Source organism: Botryllus schlosseri, chromosome 14 (assembly GCF_051294905.1).
Source record: "Botryllus schlosseri isolate E-star chromosome 14, Bs_hap1, whole genome shotgun sequence".
Classification (NCBI taxonomy): Eukaryota; Metazoa; Chordata; class Ascidiacea; order Stolidobranchia; family Styelidae; genus Botryllus; species Botryllus schlosseri.
The window spans coordinates 24,381,930-24,401,292 of NC_137249.1; the positions used below are offsets into that span (position 1 = coordinate 24,381,930).

Sequence of the window (19,363 nt, forward strand, 5' to 3'; positions counted from 1 at the left end):
ATAGGTGGGTATTAGTCGATCAATAAATCGAGCAATCATTTGCTGTTGTGCTTTTTGTTGAACTAAGAACAACCGGTGGCTGTTGCTGTAATACATAAAAGCTGGAAAACCGATGTAGAAGTGATCTCATTGATTCCTATAGCTTATATCTTATGAATTGTGAATTGTGCGAAATTGTTTGTATCTATAATAGAATTGCATGGCTGGTGGTTGCGTAAGAATGCAAATAGCACGGTAAGGCCAAAAACAAAAAGCAACCATAATATGATAATCGCAATTGGTCTCTCTGTATAAAAGATACAGATGAAATGCTCATCCAGTAAGTTATAAACTCAGAATTAGCGTACTGTTTTCCAAGTGGGTCTACCTTGCCATCTACATTATCCATCTGTTTTAGATGTACGGAACGTAGCTTTTAGTGATATAATAAAAGTTGCGGAGAGTAGTGGCTTGCCCACATCTTTGTCATTGTCTGGACTGAAAATGAAGCGCAGCGGCCAAAACGAAAACGTCAGCGGAACAAACAATTTTTGAATAGTTCGGCGTCAACTGATGGTCAAGGTATACCCTTTTATTCTGTGCAATATGGTATATATATATGTAAAATGTTTATAATTTGTAGATGATGTTTTTCCTGCAAGGAAGAAACGTAATCAAGTATTCAGATACAAGACATGCCAATTTCAAGAATGCGGTCATCTTATGATTCTGGCAAGCAGGAGTGATATCAATGATGCTCGCAATGCAAGTTTGCCATCATTAGCGAAAAGAGTGTTCAAGAATGGTATAATCCCATCATTGAATGTAACGGCCAGAGATCTAAGTCCTGCAGTAAGTTCCTAGCACTTTGATGCGTTCTCGAATTTGAGAATAAAGTCTCGCTGTTTTTCAGATGCTCCTTCATTTGAAATCATCGCTGAACTACCAAATTTTGACCATCAACAACGCGGCCTGTCATAAAGTAATGGTAAGTTTATCACATAGGAAGATCGATCCAACTTCCTTGTAATCGAATCCTTTTTAGCTTGTGCATCAAAGACATAAAGTTGCAGAAAAACCAGATGATGGATTTCCTCAGACATCATATCGACAATTACTCCAAAAGACCTCAATCGAGTGCCCCAATTTTGCTGAAAGATATAATTGAAGATCCCTGTGAAACCTTGTCACAGCTGGAACACCTTTGAACAACGGCAAAGTCTGAACTGGTATGTTTTTGTTTCTCATTCGAACAAAGCGGTTGACAGTCTAAATCAGTGCTCTTCAACCGGGGTGGTCGTACACCCTAGGGTGTACCAGATTTTTCAAAGGGTGTACCACTCGGATGGGGTGTACAGGGGTGTACCAGATCCACATTATGATGAACCGATGATACGATGAATATAGCCATCACAAAAATACGCCAGTTTATGCTTCAAAACAGAATGACCGGATGTGTAATATCGTACAACGTGATGTCATAAGCAAATGTTTCTAATCATTCAACCTTTGGTAATGGACTTATTACTTCCTTTTTGAGTAAAGCAGGGTGGAGTTAGCATGTGTTCAGCTTGCGATATCTGTCTGATGATTCTCGAGGAGATCTCGGACATTTTGAATTTGTGCTTCCTGCGGCCAGCTTATGAATAGTGCAGAATACATAGCCTATTTACGCAGGCACGGGGTCGAGTTTGCGAACCACTGCGTTAGATGGTGGTCCAGTAACCTCGAGCCCTTATTCGTATTATCATTTACTATACGTTGCAGCCTTGCTCAAATGTCCATCCTTATTTCGGCTACGTCAGGTGTGCTCAACCTGCGGACGTACGGCCTCATTCAGCCGCATAACCATAATTTTGCGATCTTCTACACATATTCAAATTAGCGTGTGTTGGCGACCGTCATTATGTAACCAATTGTTGCTGGTTCTAGTCTCGGCTCTGCCATGTTTCTATGTGTCGGATGTTTATCTAGGCTCCTCGTCGCCGACCCCCTGTTAACGTAGCGTCATGAAAAGCCCAGAAGAAGAGTTAACCGAGCTTCAAAGTCAGCAGCAAAGTCCTGAAAGTGGACGCACGTTAGCGAGAGAGAATGAAGAATGGGAGTGCGTGTGCAAGCAAAAGTCGTCCTCATTACCCAAAGCAAAAATACTAAACTTTAGGAAATGCACTTTCGTGGCGCACAAATTCCAAACAGGCGATTATCACCACTGTCATTGATGTGTAATAAAATATTATTAATAACAATACAAACAATCCTGGTGAGAGGCCAAGAAATAACAACATGCAACTAAGTGATTAATAGGAACCGCAAGATGCATCATCATTAATATTGTACCCAATATTTTCGAAAACACCCTCCATCAGCTCTACGGGTTAATCTGATCACGTGAGCTGAGAATTAATAAATTTTTGACAATAATATGTGAAACTACCAACATTTTCGATGAAATCCATTTAAGGTGCAAAATTTTCGCGCTCTGCGCGACTACACACAGAATCCTAGTGTCTTTTCTTGATATTTATACTCGCGATTTTGGTACATAAATTATATATTGTAAGCCTGCAGGGATGTTTTGCTTCTACAGTAAGAAAATTTGCGCATTGCATATTTCAAGAAATAAGTGAAGGCACAGAACACCACAAGGGCTCTCCGTGGTGTTAAGTTCCCAGTATCCAATTTCATATGAGCATTTGTCGTCCATGCGCCATGGCGAATCTCCGTTGGAATCCGGACGTATTGTATATGTAATCAAAATGCGGCTTTCGGCGTTATCGGTGTATTATACGGTCAGGGGTGTACGAGTTTTGAGAAAATGTTAAAAGGGTGTACCACGACGAAAAAGGTTGAAGAGCACTGGTCTAAATCAGGGGTGTCCGCCGACACCAAGGAATCATTTTCAGACACAGCAGGGGTCCTTCTCGAAATTAGTTCGATTATCCAAAATTGAATTGCCAATGTGATTTATTGCGAAATCGCAAAGTCAACCAAGCCTTTGATGAGCGTGACCATGAAATTTATGGTGTGGATGGTTTTATCTAGAATGCCCATAAATGTCATTGTTAATTCTGGTGCAAACCATTAATGCAAGGCAGTACCATCTGTATTGTGTACCACTAATATGTTGTTACAGGTAGCCGCTTTAATGGGATTCCGGGGTGTACAATTGTCGGAAACTGTCGAAAATATGATGACCAGCATAGCTGTAAAGAAAGTATGGAAATCCTAGTCTTAAGGGTCAAAAAAGCAAGAGTGACACTTGAAAAGACTATCAGACGTAAGTTATCAACGGTTATTGGCAGAAATTGAACGTAATCAACGTAAAAAAAAGTTGAGCCAAAGCCTCGATTTTTCAACATTTTAATCGTTTGACGTCATATGTCGTCACTGATGTGCAAAGTTATCTACTTTAGTACTCTAGTTGTTGACGAGTTTTGTTCGTTGTCTGATGGCTGATGTATAATATACCATGAGTGTGACTGGACAGTGGATATCTTCATCTAATTATATCTCTTTTTAGAAGCATGCAGATCGGCTCATCCTGACCTCGAGATCCCAGATAAAAGAACTAAAGATCAGGTGGCAAGATCTCTAACTGTTGCTGGATCTTGCAAGGTAATTTTGTTATTAAGTTTGATGATTGTGTGGTGTGACAGTTGTGTCTTTTATGATATGAGTGGACTGTAAGTGAATTGTTCTTGCCGCTCATCTTCAGAACATTGTATATCAGTGGTCCCCAAACTTTACGGGAAAATTTACGTGACAATTTCCCTCCGCGGGTCGCATTTGTCTCGCACGGGTAGAATAAAATTTAATTTGAATAACTCTACTTCATGTTGATTTACAAAATAATTTGAAGCAACTTCGATTTTGGTTCAGACAATAACCTGTCAAAAAAATTTTATTCTCTGGGAATTAAAATATTCGAAAATTTCTGGATCGTGTGAATTTTTGGAAGGTACTTTGCAGTCATAAAAATTGTCTCGCAGACCCCAGTCTGCGAACCACTGCATATATTTACTATGCCGTACATGGAATGAGCGATCATTATCACATCAGCCTCACAGGCAACTATTACCATATTAATAATAAAATGATAATGTAAAGAACAATCTTCACCCCGTGCCCAAACGATAAGTTTTGAAATCCGTTCCCAGCAGCACGTCTTCATGACGCCAATAGCATGAAAATCTTCTCTATAATGAAAGGCATTATTGAACTTGAACAGGTTCTGGTTTCTCATCTTGAAAGCGTAACTGCGGTAATTATATCTTCAGTGTAAAAGTAAAGGTCATGTCGCTTTTGAAAGAGGGCTTGAGGTCTTTTGGTTAATGTAATTCAGATCACCATCCCATTTGACCCACAACCAAACACATAACGACTTCTGTTCTACAGTGATAATAATCAATTGTAGTAATTTACTCATTTATGTTATAGGGTGGCGATAAAGAAGATAACAGGAGCAAGGCTGTCATCACAGAGTCTGACAATTCCGACAACGATTTCGAACTTATGCTTAGGCAGCAAAATTTGCTGAAGTGATTGCGCAGTTCTGTGCTGATTTAATACACGAACAAAGCCATGCATGATTTGTAAAATCATCAGTCAGTCTTCATTGATAAGGGCAGTGCAGGATGTGGCAGGTCCAGGTACCCAACCAGGGTCAGGGGTCACCTAGGGTCAGGGTTCATCTAGGGTCAAGCAAGATATCATGACAATGTCATACAGGTATCTTTGAAGATGTCCTATATATGTGCAAATGTGTCGACAGATTTATATAAACAATACATATGACTAGATATATTTTGAAGTAGTTGAGTCATATACAAAATATATCTGCAATATATTCTGTGTTTGCTGGGTTGAGGAAGGATGTTAACTCAACTCGAGTAGATGTATTTAATAACTGACCATCTGTGGCAGTTACTGATTTTTGAAGAGAATCAGCTTTGTTAACACTGTGCGGACGTTCTTGTCTGATGTCCTTTGATTGTATTCCACTCCTAGATGTTTGAATTTAATCTTGCAATAGGTCTTAGCTATGTCTTTTGTCAGAGTAATCACGTGATCATCACCCACCGAGGTGTCATAAATATGGTGTTCAAGCTCTGGGAAAGCAGGTGATTTACAAGACATGTTTGACAGAATAGCAGTTGCAAACGCGTTGATCAAGCCCTTGCAGTGAGGTAACTTCCCAGAAGTATCGCGAATCATTCGCTGGAAGCATTTTTCAGCCTCCTCACATATTGCAATAACGCCATTAGCTGGTTTGTTTAGGCCACCCCTGTTCTTGAATTGCAAGAAACTGCCACTGCTTGCTGAATCTACCAGGAGTGACCCTTTACACGTAGAGCATACACATCGCTCAGCCACAGACTTGGTAACATAGCCAGCAATGTATGATATAGCTTGATTTTTGTACTCTGATATATATATATCGTCTTTCAATTAAATAAAAGGGCAAAAGAAAACAGGAAACAAACGAAAATCAAGATAATGAGTTTTCGGCCCTTAACAAGCGCCTCCATCGTGGGCGGTCGTGGGCGTCTTCGAGCGATAGCCCGCGTTGCGCTAGCTCGGTCTCTATTGTTGAGCGCCATGTGGTTCTATTCCAGCCACCTCTGCGCCATGGCTCCGTCGGAATGTGGTTGATGATGGCGGCGGCTGGTTGATCGTCTTGATGCCGCACTAGATGACCGATTAAGCGTAAGCGTCGTTCAGCAGCCAGCAAACGGCATGGGACTGTTTTTGTGAGTTTGCGCAGAGCATTGGTGGATATGTGCTCCGGGTGGTGGATGCCGAGTGCGTAGCGGAGGAATGCATCGTAGTTGGCGTTGAGTGTCTTAGCCAGCTTTTCTGTCAGCGTGAGTGCTTCTATTCCGTAGAGAAGAACCTGCTCGACAGTGGCACGGAAGATGCGGGTCTTGAGCTGGGTTGAGGCACTTGAGTGGAAGAGGCTATGTAGCCGTCTTGCCGCGCCCCAGGCCTTTGCTCGCCTCGCCTTGAGCGCTTTTCCAGAGTCAGCGACGTCAATACCGAGGTATACAAAACTCGTTACATACTTGAGATCGATATCTCCCAGTTGAATTGGTGTCGCGTTCGCCGGTAGAGCTGGTATGGCCAGAACCTCAGTCTTCTTAGCGTTGATCTGGAGGCCAACAAGAGCGGCGGCGGCCTCTAGCTGGTTTATGAGACGCCGTGCCGATGCGGTGTTCGGGGCAAGCAGGGCTAGGTCGTCTGCGTAGGCAAGAACACCTACGTGGATTGCCTCGCGAGTCGTACGCGTGCGCGTTCCTTGCCGTGGCCGCCATTCGAAGAAGTTCGTAGTATCCGGGAAGGCCGTTCGCAGCACGAAGTCAAGGATGACCACAAACAAGAATGGTGCCAGGGTGTCACCTTGAAGCACACCAGCCGAAGTGTTGAAATCTCCGCTTGGGCCGTCATCTGTTCGGACTCGCGCTCGTGTGTCAGTGTAGAGGGCTATAATGGCGTACGTTATCACCTCAGGAATTCCATAGAATCTGAGAATCTTGGCGATTTTAGAGGACCAATATGTTGATCATCGTTTTCGCAAGACTGGTGCTACTAAAAACTCTAGAATGGATGAGTCAAGTGCTGTACTGTCAAAAAATGTTCATGCGGAGTGAGCAAATGGGCTATTCTGAAGAGTTCATTAGAAAGTTGGTACAAATAAATACATTCATTGCCCTGTTTTATGTCCCAGCTTGGTCGAAAGCAGGTTTGCATGTGACGCACAGTGTAGTGATCTCAAATTCCTTCGTGACATGACAGACTTTTCATGATGCGATTTCACACTTGCTGATGTGGCATAAAAATATGTGAAAACATCATTGGCATCTCACCGAGGAAACGGTGGTATCTACAATGTTCTCCGCTAAATCAAAGATTCCTGACAAAGTGAAGGAAGCGATGGCTGCTAAATTGCTGCAAATGCCAATCCTTGAACAATTTCGCAGTGGTATACCTCTGAGTCTAATCTCTACTCTGAGTCAATAAGCATGGTTGCTTTCATTGTGCAGGAATCTTGGCTTCTATTCGATGCTATACATGTCGAACATGATTGGTTGATTCTTCCAGTTTCGGATTGGCATACTGATCCGCATTTTGTGACTGCTCAAGAATTTGTGAGTAGTGTTGAAGTAGTTAACGACGCAGTAGAGCGTTTGATAAAATTGAATACCGACTTTGATACCTTCAAAACAGATGACAAAGAACAGCGGGTGAGCTTCTTACAAGCCGTGGAAGATCACGGGAACAGATATGCCGATTTCTCTAAAGCAACCATTTCATCCACCTGATCTAAGTAGTATATGCCAAGTGATCTATTTCTTTGCCTTATTGTTTCGTTTCCTTTGAACAAAATGATGTTTATAATGTGGCTGTGAGTGAATCATACATTTACAGTTGTATTCTTGCACATGGTGATCCCGGAAATTGATGAACAATTTCGGGTAGAGTTGAGGATTGTAAGATATATGATCCAACAAAATGACTATCAGTCTTGGGCAGTTTTGAGGAGTTCTAAGGGAGTGTGCGACATGAAAATGGTCTCCTGAACATATGATACTTTCTATAGTGAGGTTATTTAGAACTCCAAATCGCAATAGCTGCATAAACCCAGCTTATATATGACGTTTACTTGCCTAGTCCAAATGGCGACACTCAAATTAGTAGGGGAATCGCCTATTTATAGCCGATATTCTTCCAGCTCAACATGCACACGAATGCAAGGGATGAATTACGAAAAAAAGTAGCTAGAATATGGTTTTTTGGTATAAGGCATGGCAGCGGACTGAAAACCACCACTTTTTGAAAGTCGGTCAATTCTGAACAACCCTACTGTCTGTTTCTTTACTTATCTCAGTTGTTAGAGAGATTGTTATACCAAACTCGAACACGCGTTTGTATACTGCAGGGGATTCTTTAAAGTCATGCGATATAATCAACTTGAACTATAAGCAATGAACACGAACAGTTCTAAACATACGGTACACTCGACATCTTTTTACAGTCATTTCTGACAGCTTTATTCAAATATACTCAAAACGATTCATAGTCGATGGATCGATGTCTAAATAACTATTCATGTACCTTCATATTATGTCTGCAGAACGTCGCGTGTCTTTTCGTTAGTGTAAGCTTAAACTCTATCAGCGGAACCAGGTTTATGGCTGTTCTTTCGAGTATCTCGTACTCGACATTGAGCGCCAGTACCTTCGAAAATGATCTCTGTATAAGTGTGCAATTGCAATCTGAATAGATGGGAGGTCTGTTAGCTAGAACAGTGAGATTTAAACGAGAGATTTACCTAACACTTTTCATTGACTTTACAGTCCTAGGTATGGGTTGCGAATCTACCCAGTCCTCCGAAAGCAAGATGAATTTTACTCCTAAAAGGTAAGCAAATTATTGAAAATTTGGAGAAAATAAGTTAGGCACCTGCGCGTCCTTATAGCTTTACGAATCCCTTTATTATCATCTCTCTATTTACATTACAATTGTCGAATAAACTGAAAATCTTTCTAGCCACCTGCCGTCTTGGGGGAAATTGCGACATTTAAACGAATGGTTCATATAAGTTGAATCAATCTTATAGGTAATTCTATGTGAAACACGAAGAGATAAAATTACAGCATCTTGACAAATTCATAATTTGCAAGATACCTAATTTGGTAAGTACAGATGATTGGAAATGTTGAATCGTATTTAAAGAAGTTACGCTGTGATATTTGAGACTGAGTTGCCGGCACGCAACGACTGTTCTGCCGGTCCACCAGGTATTTTAAAATTTTACACTTTGAATTCAAGATGCAAAATGTTGAAAGCTTGTCGATTGATGAAATAAATAATACATGGACCTCAAACATATTCAGAACTTCGTGCGGTAACAGTAGGTCTGGCGTACATGTTCGATTTAACTTGGAAATTCAAGCCGTCTCCGTTGACGACATGCGAGCGAGAAGTAGCCTACGAGCTTACTCCCTAAACCGCGCAGTTTGCACGATCATTCGTTTTCCATTCATTCATTTTGTGGATAACCCCGTGTCGCTATTGCCAGGTGTTTTCGTGCGACGTATTGCATTCATATTACGTCTTGTGGTAGTGGGGAATGAGTAGGAAGCACGGCACGGTGCTTAGTCTGGTGTTGGGATCAAGTAACTACATTCGAGTCACAAGTTAGTTCGGGTCATTGCACATTCTGACTCGAGTCAATTCAGGTCACTCGATTTTTGGAGGTAACACGAGTCAAGTCAAGTTACGAGTCACGTCACACAGTCATGTCGAATTTACGAAGTTCGAGGCATGAGTCGAACCATTTCCTTTTGCGATATGATTGAAGTACGGAGAGATTCACTATGAATTAGGAATCCAGTAACGAATATCGAGGTAATTATACATTTATCTCGGCGTTGTATGGCTCACATATACGTAGAACTACTAAGCCACGTCGGTACCTGTCCGCCAAATAGATGACAGAATATAAAGTCTCAGAAGTTGAGACAAATTTATATGATCCAATATACAATACACTTATATCCGATTTAAATTAATTATGCAATAGGTTAGGTAAGATTATCTTACTGAGCAGAAAGACACTGCTACAGATAAAATTCTACTGGTCTACGACAGCGAAAGCTCCAATCAGTATGTTTGCTGTCAATTTATTTGTGACTTGCCGACGGACTCTGAGTGAAACCAGGTTGCGTAATAGTTGAATGACTGGTTGCTCACATATATCATATATCATCGTGTCGAGAGCACGTACGTACTGTACAGGTACAGTGACTTAGTCGACACCGATTATTTGATGACTTGAAATTGAGTAGAAAATTTCGAGTAAGCTACATTTTTAAGACGCCGATTCAAGTGAAGTCAAGTCATTTTTCAAAGGTGCCTCGACTCAACTCAAGTCATCTGAAAAAGTTGACTCGAGTCAAGTCATGACTCGAGTCATTCCAACACTGACTTGGTCGGACTCCGAAACGCTTTATATTATTGAGTTGGAGTAGTCGGTTAATCCACGGCCTTCATCGCGAAAGACTGTAATCGACTCTCGGCGCCAGCACGTTTATCTGAGCAAACTTTTACCTAGAATCACATGAACGCTATCATGAACAAAACCGTCAAACTGTCACTTGTAGTACCATACGTGCAAAAAAAAGGTTTCGTACTTTACATTTTGGGTTGATTGCAATGTTTGAAGGTCCACTGGTCCGCGAAATATTTTTCGAAATTTTACCGGTCCGCGAGGTAAAAAAGGTTGAGAACCGCTGATCTACACGATTTTTGCGCCAGGGGACTTCTTTGGGTCAAATTTACCTAATTTGGGAGCGCTAAATACGAATCCGGTGTTATTTTTACAAAATCACATCACGTTTTTGAGATATTATATATGTTGAATATTTCTACTCTTTCGAGGTACTCAGGTAGATTTTGGCTACCTGCAGTAATTACGGAAGTGATAATGTTTTACAACTACTTTAACATCTATCTGAACAGTATTGTGGATGGACTAATTGCGTTTGCAATCTGGTGCTTGTAAAGTAGAAAGTAGTTCAGGGATAATATTGTAATAATATCATGAGTGAAATTGTCATTAGAAACGCGTAAAATTGACTCTGAATCTAGCTAACTGAATATATTTTTTTGAAGATTCTACCCATGGGTGGTGTCATTAAAGTCATTTTTAGTAACTCTAAGACCTTTCATTTCGTCTTCCACTTGAAAAAGTTTTCACATGTCTTAGAAATTACTACTTCTACTTGTAATTGAGTAGAAATGTAAGACCTTACTTGCGCTACTTGAGTAACAACGCCGATCACTTCCACCAACTCTAGTTTACAGTAAAATATTACGGCTAATCAGAAACCGCTAAAAATGTAAATCTTTTTGTATTTAGAGCTTGCGTTTAATCATGCAAAACACTAACAAATAGCCTTGCAACCATTTAGAAACATCACTAGAAGTTAACCAATGCGCATCTCTGTCTTTGTTCCAGCATAGAACACATAGAATTTGGTGTAGGCCACAGAATATCCTATGTCGATACGGATCTACTGTCCTAGAGCCGATACATATTTATTGATATGGTGAAGAAACACACAATTCGGGTTTCGTGTTGAGCTATTAGTAAGCAGTCTCATCTGGTTGTCTATAATAGAAACCTTTTATATCATGACAATGAACCAAAAGAAAAAAAGTTCAGAAACAGCATTCCTTGATTCCGATAAAATGTGACAGTATGTGGAAGTGGTTGGGAACCTATGGATCGCGAGCCATATACGGGTCTATGGGCTGTAAGATGTAGCTCTTTGCCAAATATTGCCAATATTGCAGCAACTTGTTAGTAAATTTTCATCACGGTCTGAATAATTAGACTGGTCAACACATATTTTTAAGCAGACAAAGTAAGAGTGGTTTGGGGGGCTCTGAAGGGCACTGAATGGCCTACGAATATGACCACAGTTTTTTGAAATTGGCTCTTAGGTGGAGATAGCCAATGGGGCTATGTTGACCTAAATCTCTCATTTTCGCGGCAATGACTAGATATAAAATCGGTTTAGTCGTACTACAAAGTTTAGAATTCAATCTACTTGGTATTTTTACACACATAATACTCTTCTAAATCAAAATACAGCAACAGCGCTATAGTTAGGGGTAATAGACTTATCATAGTTACAGACTTTCACGAATATCATGTACATAAATAAACTCCAGTCATGTATATAAGTATATACCTTGATCAGTGGTCTCAAACTCAAATGTGCTCGCGGGCAAGTTTTCCAGTTTTGACGACGCCGCGGGCCGCAGGATGTATAGGGGTATTCTATGTCTTTCCAAGTATAGGCCTTATTTTGCGGAAATGAATTGTCCTATTGAGGGTGAGCCGATCCAGCAGACTGACAGTAAACACACGTCGTCAAAATGTAATTTACTCTTGTATCAATTTAGGCCTGGCACGAAAAGAATCATCACATTTATAACTATTTGAATAGAATTGTTGTTGTACTTGACATTATATTAATTATAAGATATAGACTGCATATGGACGGGTTATAATTTTGCAGCTACTATGAATATTTTGAATTTAACAGATTGAGGTTAGGAACTGATCTGATATCAACCATTCTTACGTTGAGCATTGTAATTCCAATCCAGGATTCGGATATTCTTCTGATAATTAGGCTAGGCTATTATTCTCATTGCCAAATATCTTCCAATATAGGGGCAGAAAAAATAAATAAATATAATATAAATATATTAATGAATGTGTCCTAGTGATTGAAATGTCAAAACGCCGAACGGCCCTTTGTTGTTACATTGTTGGAGCGTACCACTGCGGTACTCGGTACCTTTAAGAGGCCTTAATAACATGGTTTAGCGATCAAAGGTATAACTAACAGATTGCCAATGGTTGCCAATGCCTTAACTACTTGCTTAGTTGTCGAAATACCAAGCTGCTACCTTCTGATCTATCACTATTCCACTGATACGCGATTAGTTTGTTGCGTCCATGGTTCTAACAAATTCATGACATTCCGAGTCACTCCGAGTCCACTCGAGTCATTTTCATTTTGCCATCAAGAGTCTGAGTAATTCTAAGAAAGATCGCGTCCAAGTCCAGCTCACAAATGTCAGTCACGAATCGTCTAAGAGTCAGTTTTTGTCATCATGAATTAAAAATGTGGTGAAATAGTAAATCTTCCACTGCATGGTAGCGTTTGCAATTGATGTGATAGTGAAGTTTGATGAATAGTTTCAGGCTTTCAGAGCAATTTGAGATGGAATTTCGACTTTATAACCTGAAAATATATAAGTGACACTTATATATTGTCAAATTATTAAAAATCTAAAATGTCGTCGCGGGCCGCACTCTGACCTAGATACTCATATAACGCAGCATTAATTCAGTCGGTTTTACGTCAACCGCCTATTGCATATTTGAAATCATCAGTTAGAATCAAATATTTCTAATTTATTTTAAAACACAATAGTTTTTTTTGACGATTTTTGCCTAAAAGCTATTTAGTGCAGTTTCTCGAAAGGTTCCGGCAATGGTCTGCCATAATATCTTCATTGTTCAATTGTTCATCTCATCTGCCCTGATATCTTTCTTCTGTTGTTCTGATGTCTCGGTGGAACCTCTCCCCTTGCTAATCAAAAAGATGATCGGGAAATGAACTTTTACGCTCATGTTTGTGCTCAAGTTTTCGATATGCAGATACGAATTTTCGGACCATATGTTTGTAGTTGGGTGCTATGTGATCATCTAAAAAGTTTTATTTACTACATTTTAGTATAAATTACATGCAGTGAACTCCTACCTATAATGTAAAATTGGAATCTTTCATCGGTATTCGAATATATCAGATACCAGATTCTCGTTTGATAGGGTTACTAGGTATACCCACTTTGTTGACTCAGCGGAAAATTTTCCATTTGCAAGTCGAAACAAATGAGGCGAGTATGAGTATTTTAGTTAAACTATTCAAGGACAAATTTTATAGTTTTATACTCCTCTTTCATCTTGGTAGAATGACCAATTGATACAGGAGAATATGTATTTCCGTTGTGCAAAAGTACAATTTTTATGCTTGACAGACTGCTTTTTTGACAAACAATATTTCGCATCATGTCATGTTATTATTGATAGAATGACTGAAAACGACATGGGGGTTCTTCATAGTCAATTTTATATTTTTGCGCAGTCTAAAATTAGAAAATACTACGATTTTCTTCCTACCAAGTGAAATATTTAAGGGTAAATACAGTAATTTTGGAATTTTTAGGGGTATAAATATCTTGGACAAAGATCCAATCGAACAAAACGAATGTGATATTCGTAGTCAGCAACCTCAAAAACCCCAGAAACGGCTCTCAGATGTTCTGCCTAAAACATTTTTTTTTCATTTTGTTGGCCAGTGTTATTCTCGTGACAGTATAAACATGTCTTTCGGAAGTAAAGACAATGACGTCTTCAGATTTAGGAACTCGGATCTCCTCTTTTCAAAATCCTCAAATCCTCGGGAATTCGATGTACCCGACTCGATATCTTGGATCGCACGATACGTTGATTTATCAAAGAGCATTGCAGACATGGTGACACCCATATGAAAACGCAATTTTCAAATACACATTGTCTTCCTTATTTACGGCGCGAAATGAACTACCGCGGACGGGACATTCACAATTACAAAAATACGCCATAGCTACCCAAGTTCTTGAGTAGCTCTGTAGTACCGGCGATAAAATTTAGGTGATAGCGCAACATTATATGTTACTGGCTAATACTTTAGGAAATGTGAAGTCGATCAGTATTTAGGTTTTCGGAATCAGTGTGACAGTTATATTCCATTAGGATCTTGGTTGTTTTCACACCCTATTTAGCGTCCACTTGCAACGTAATAATTTTATTTATTACACGAGCTTTCGGAGCTCCGCTCCTTCTTCAGGTGTTGAAATGAAAATAACGCAAAGCGATTCTGGATTCAAACATATACGCGTATTGTGACATCACAGAGAAGATGACTTTCAGGCCTAAAAAAGTTTGTACCTTTGTGACGTCATAAACAATATAATCGAAATTGTAATTTGAAAGGACTACAGCAAGTTATGGCATTGAAAATGAGGTTTGAAAGCGTATATACAATGATTAAATACATATGCACCGAATTTCTCAACTGCAGATTCGCATGGTGTAATGTGACATGCACCCCCGATCTATATTAAGCCCTTGATGGAACGTATTGAATTGGTCGATGTATTTCTGTTCAGTGGCCTTGCGCAGGGTTGAGTCCTCGATGTTCCCGGCCAACACGTTAATAATCATATCATTTTCCGAGTGTCCCGCAGAAGAAAAGTGCTCACCGACAGGCTTCGATCTGTTTCGTTTAGAAATGTCATGTCGATGACTATTTATTCTTCTGTGGAGTGGTTGGCCAGTTTCGCCAATGTACCACGCAGCATCACATCCCTTTTTGCAACGAATTAAATATATCACATTATCAGATTTGCATGTGTACTGGCCTTTGGTCCTGTGATTAGTTTGTCCTCTAGTAATCACGGTGCTGGTGTCGAGAATCGGACACGTCTTACACGAAGTTTGTCCGCAATTTTCAACAACGTTTTTTTGTATTGTATGAGGTAATCTGCTTTGTACCAAAATGCTTCGCAAGTTTCGAGGTTGTCGGATGGCTAGAAGTGGCCTCCTTGGGAATGCCTCTCTACATTTTGGATCATTTTCCAAAATACGTTGGTGTTTCCGTAGCATCTTACGAATCTTTTCCGCCCCGGGAAAATATGTGGTAACCATCGGCACTCTGTGTTCTTTTTTTCCATCACTACTACTGCTGCCAAGGAGTTCTTCTCGTGGAACGTTGATAGCCTTGTTAATTTGGATCTTTGTCAGATTTTGATCATATCCAGAATTTATTAGTTCATCTCTTAGAACTTGCAGATGATAATCCCTGTCGTCTTTCTTTGAGCAAATACGATGTATACGAAGAGCCTTGCTGTATATTATGCCCTTTTTACAGTGCATCGGATGAAAGCTGTGATAGTTCAATATTTTACCGGAGTCCGTTGGTTTACGATAAAGTGATGTGGTAATAGAACTCTCTTCGATATTGACTAGCGTATCGAGGAATGGGACGGCGTTCGTCGAGTGTTCCATAGTTAGTCGGATATTTGGATGAAAGCCGTTTATGGACTCGTGAAACTGTTTTAGTGATTCTTCTCCGTGGGTCCATATCATAAATATATCATCGATATATCTGGTGTAGAATATAGGTCGCAATTTCTGGGTTTCCATAAAATCTTTTTCAAAATGATGCATGAAAATATTTGCATATTGTGGAGCAAATTTCGTGCCCATTGCCGTACCTTGAAGTTGTAAAAAAATGTCGTTATTAAATTCGAAGGTATTATGCGTCAACGTGAATCTGATGAGCTCCATGATGCTTTCTTTCATTGGGTGACTACTTTCCTCCAAGGATCTTTCCACAGCTTTCATACCATCACTATGTGGAATGCTCGTGTATTGTGACGAAACGTCCATGGTAGCTAATATAGTGCCTGGTTTCAATTTCTTGAAATGCTTGAGTTTGTTCAAGAAATCTGTTGTGTCCCGGCAAAAACTGGGTGTGCTTTTCACCAATGGTTTGAGATGTGTTTCCACGTATCCAGATATTTTTTCTGTTAGCGTGTTGTTGCACGAGACAATGGGGCGTCCAGGAATGTTCGCCTTGTGTAGTTTCGGAAGCAGATAAAAGCGGGCGAGGCAAGGATCAGAAGGCTTATTGATTTTCGATTTCTCTTCTTCACACATGTCTAAAGATTTGATAATGTCCCTCAATTCCTTTGTGTGTTGTTTTGTTGGGTCATTTGCTATTTTTTTGTACGAATCGGTGTCGTTCAGCTGCCTGTAACCTTCTTCTAAGTAGTCTTTCAAATCCATAACGACTACTTTTCCTCCTTTATCTGCAGGCTTTACCACGATGTCATGGTCATGTTTTAGTTCCCTTATTGCTCTTCTCTGCTCATTTGTGAGATTTTCGTCGTGGTTTCTTTTCCAATTGTCAGATTTGCTGATGAATGTTGCATTTAACTCATTGTGAAAACTTTCCAGATATTTATCCAAATTAGCGTTTTCGCCGTGTGGTGCCCTCCATTTTATATTTTTCTTCGGTTTCTTGCTGAGTATTTGCTCATTTGTATTCTGGGCATTTTGAGACCCATCGTCTTTCGAATTGGTATCGTAGAAATGAAATTCATTTCTCATTTTTCTGTCAAATTCGTCTGCGTCTCTTATATTCCAATAATATCAGTTGTAATAAATTCTAAGTTCTAATTCTAAATTCTAATAAATTCAAAATTGGTTGAATAAAGGTTTATAACGTATAACTATATAATATATTGGCATATAGTAATATTCCTCTGATGATGACACGATCAGGAAAAGACCAGCAAGCAATAATAGAACAAATCCGGATTCAACTTCCAGCAATCGTCAAGTCATGTCTTGCTGAGATCAACTCAGCGAATGCTTCTGAATCTGCTGATCTGAAAGCTACTCTATCAGATATTAAATTATCACTAGATTCAATGAAGAAAGAGCTTATAAAAGTACAAGAAAGTGAGGAATTCATTGCTGCCAAGTTTGATGACTTCGAGAAACAACTTGAGAACAACACTGCAACAATAAAGAAAAATGAAGAGATTATAGAAACCCAAAAGAACAGATCCAACTCCTGAGAGGGAGAACTGAAGAGATGGACAGACAAGCAAGATTAGACCTTCTAGAATTCCATGGTATTCCTGTTAGCTCGACAGAAGACACAGACTCACTGGTTATGGATGTCATAGCAAAAATCACCTCATTGGATGACAGTAATTGTATCAGCTTTTCGCACAGGAAATTCAAATCGAGTGATGCAAAAGCGAAGCCTCCTCCTATCATTGTCAAATTTACTTCGCGCAAAATTAGAAACAACATTTATGAAGCTCGTTCCAAGCTTCGGCCAGCAGAAAATAGCCCTCAGGCTCATACAGATACACCTAAGGTTTTCATTGTTGAGAATCTTACAGAAAAAAACCGAAACTTACTCTTTGAGGCAAGAGACCAGAAGAAAGAGCTTGGATACGCTTACCTGTGGACCAACAACGGTAAAGTGCTTATAAGGAAAAACCAAAACAGTGCAGCTCTCCAAATCAACAGTATGGAGGACTTGAATAAGATGAACGAGAAGTCCAGCCACTGAATCCACTACATCCAGAGAAATTATTTTTGGAAATACCTTTCATACAATGGCTTCTCCAACGCATTATTTGCCTGATCCTAATGCTGATCAAAATGATACCGATAATCGCATAAGTTTTATAAATTCCCTACCATGTCAGGAATTATCTCCGGACGACCTGAAACAAATTGGAAGAAAACCGACTATCATGCATATGAATGTACGATCATTGCCAAAACATCACAATGACATTTGTACGATGTTGTCCTCCATGCAAAGGGCACCTTGCATACTTGCTATAACTGAGACTAGACTAAAAGCAAACTCACTTGAAGATGTTGATCTACCCAGCTTCACTTTTCAGCACTCGCCCTCCAGTACAAATGCAGGCGGAGTCGGTATCTATGTCGAAGATGGATATACATCTATTCCCAGTACCACGTACCAACTCAACTGCCCATCTGTTGATGAAGTATGGACTGAGGTTACATTAAATCCCAACAACTCAATATCCTATGTCATTGGTGTACTTTATCGGCACCCCTCTGGTTGCTTGACAAATTTTTTAGACCTGTTTGAAAAATCGATTGAAAAACTAACCCATATGAGGAAAAAATTCATCATATTGGGTGATATCAATTTGAATCTAGTGAATGATACGATGCATACCAGACGGTACGTAAATTGCATCAACTCATTCGGTGCAGCCCAACTGATAACACTGCCGACTCGAGTTACAACACATTCCCAGACGCTACTGGATCACATCATCACAAATATCACTGATGTAGAACTTGGACCAGCAACTCTTGCCTATGACATTTCTGACCATTACCCAATCCTCTGCGAACTAGACCTTGTGCGAAAGACTTCTCCCCCCAACTATACGCTACGACGGGACCGAAGCAATTTGTCCAAAGATAACCTGTTACTTGATGCGTATGACAAGTTCAGTAATTTTGTAGATGTCCCTAACACTGCTGACTCAACCCTACTTAACATCAAGTTCAATAACTTTGTTCAAGACGTCAGAACCCTTATTGATTTCCATGCCCCACTTCAAAGAATTACAAGACGCAAGCAAAAACTCTATCTCAAACCTTGGCTCACACCAGGCATCCTACGTGCTATCAAGACCAGAAATTATCTTTATCGCAAATTTATCAAAAGCAGAGCACAGTGTGACATGGAACAACATAGACAATATGCGAAACAACTATCTTCAATAAAGAAAAAGGCAAAAGATTCCTACTATCGCAATCTATTTTCAAATTGTCATGGAAATCAGAAAGAGTCATGGAAACTTATCCGAGGGCTGATAGGCAAAAAGAAATCTTCACCACCATCTTTTCTGCGCTCTGATGAGGATAACAGTATAATTAAGGAGCCAATGGAGGTTGCCAACTGCTTCAACAGATTCTTCTCGTCCATTGGTCCAAGATTGGCTTCCACAATTCCAGCGTCCATGGTCAAACCGAGCAAATACCTGACAAGGGTCAGCTCTTCCATGTTCTTCGAACCATCAACACCAGAAGAAGTTGAAGCTCAAATCTACTCTCTTAAATCTGGAAAAGCAACAGGACATGATCAAATCCCCAATGACCTCCTGAAAGTCATTGCGGGTG

General features: G+C 39.9%; 3 protein-coding genes across 6 annotated transcripts in view; 2 read left to right on the forward strand and 1 right to left on the reverse strand.

The window, feature by feature from the left end:
• The window catches only part of LOC145456552 (vitamin D 25-hydroxylase-like), a 34,411-nt gene extending 19,401 nt beyond the window's left edge, over nucleotides 1-15,010 (forward strand). Inside the window, exon 6 of the mRNA XM_080334697.1 lies at nucleotides 8,334-15,010. Within this exon, the coding sequence (XP_080190823.1) occupies nucleotides 8,334-8,339 (6 nt within the window). The 3' untranslated portion in view covers nucleotides 8,340-15,010. The remainder of the gene's footprint in view (nucleotides 1-8,333) is intronic.
• Nucleotides 386-4,563, forward strand: LOC145456555 (uncharacterized). 2 transcript variants are annotated; one of them, XM_080334701.1, is made up of 7 exons: nucleotides 386-561; nucleotides 623-831; nucleotides 893-967; nucleotides 1,025-1,208; nucleotides 3,113-3,256; nucleotides 3,500-3,594; nucleotides 4,417-4,563. In XM_080334701.1, the coding sequence occupies exons 5-7, from the start codon at nucleotides 3,196-3,198 to the stop codon at nucleotides 4,519-4,521; spliced, it is 261 nt and encodes an 86-aa protein (XP_080190827.1). In that variant the 5' UTR covers nucleotides 386-561; nucleotides 623-831; nucleotides 893-967; nucleotides 1,025-1,208; nucleotides 3,113-3,195; the 3' UTR covers nucleotides 4,522-4,563. The 2 variants fall into 2 exon arrangements, 1 of the variants encoding a protein (XP_080190827.1); XR_013920637.1 differs by having other exon boundaries at nucleotides 397-561.
• LOC145456538 (uncharacterized) overlaps nucleotides 14,678-19,363 on the reverse strand; it is a 266,927-nt gene continuing 262,241 nt past the window's right edge. For all 3 annotated transcript variants that reach the window (XM_080334677.1, XM_080334676.1, XM_080334678.1), the window contains exon 2: nucleotides 14,678-19,303. In XM_080334677.1, coding sequence (XP_080190803.1) covers nucleotides 14,678-16,780 — 2,103 coding nt within the window. In that variant the 5' untranslated portion in view covers nucleotides 16,781-19,303. The remainder of the gene's footprint in view (nucleotides 19,304-19,363) is intronic.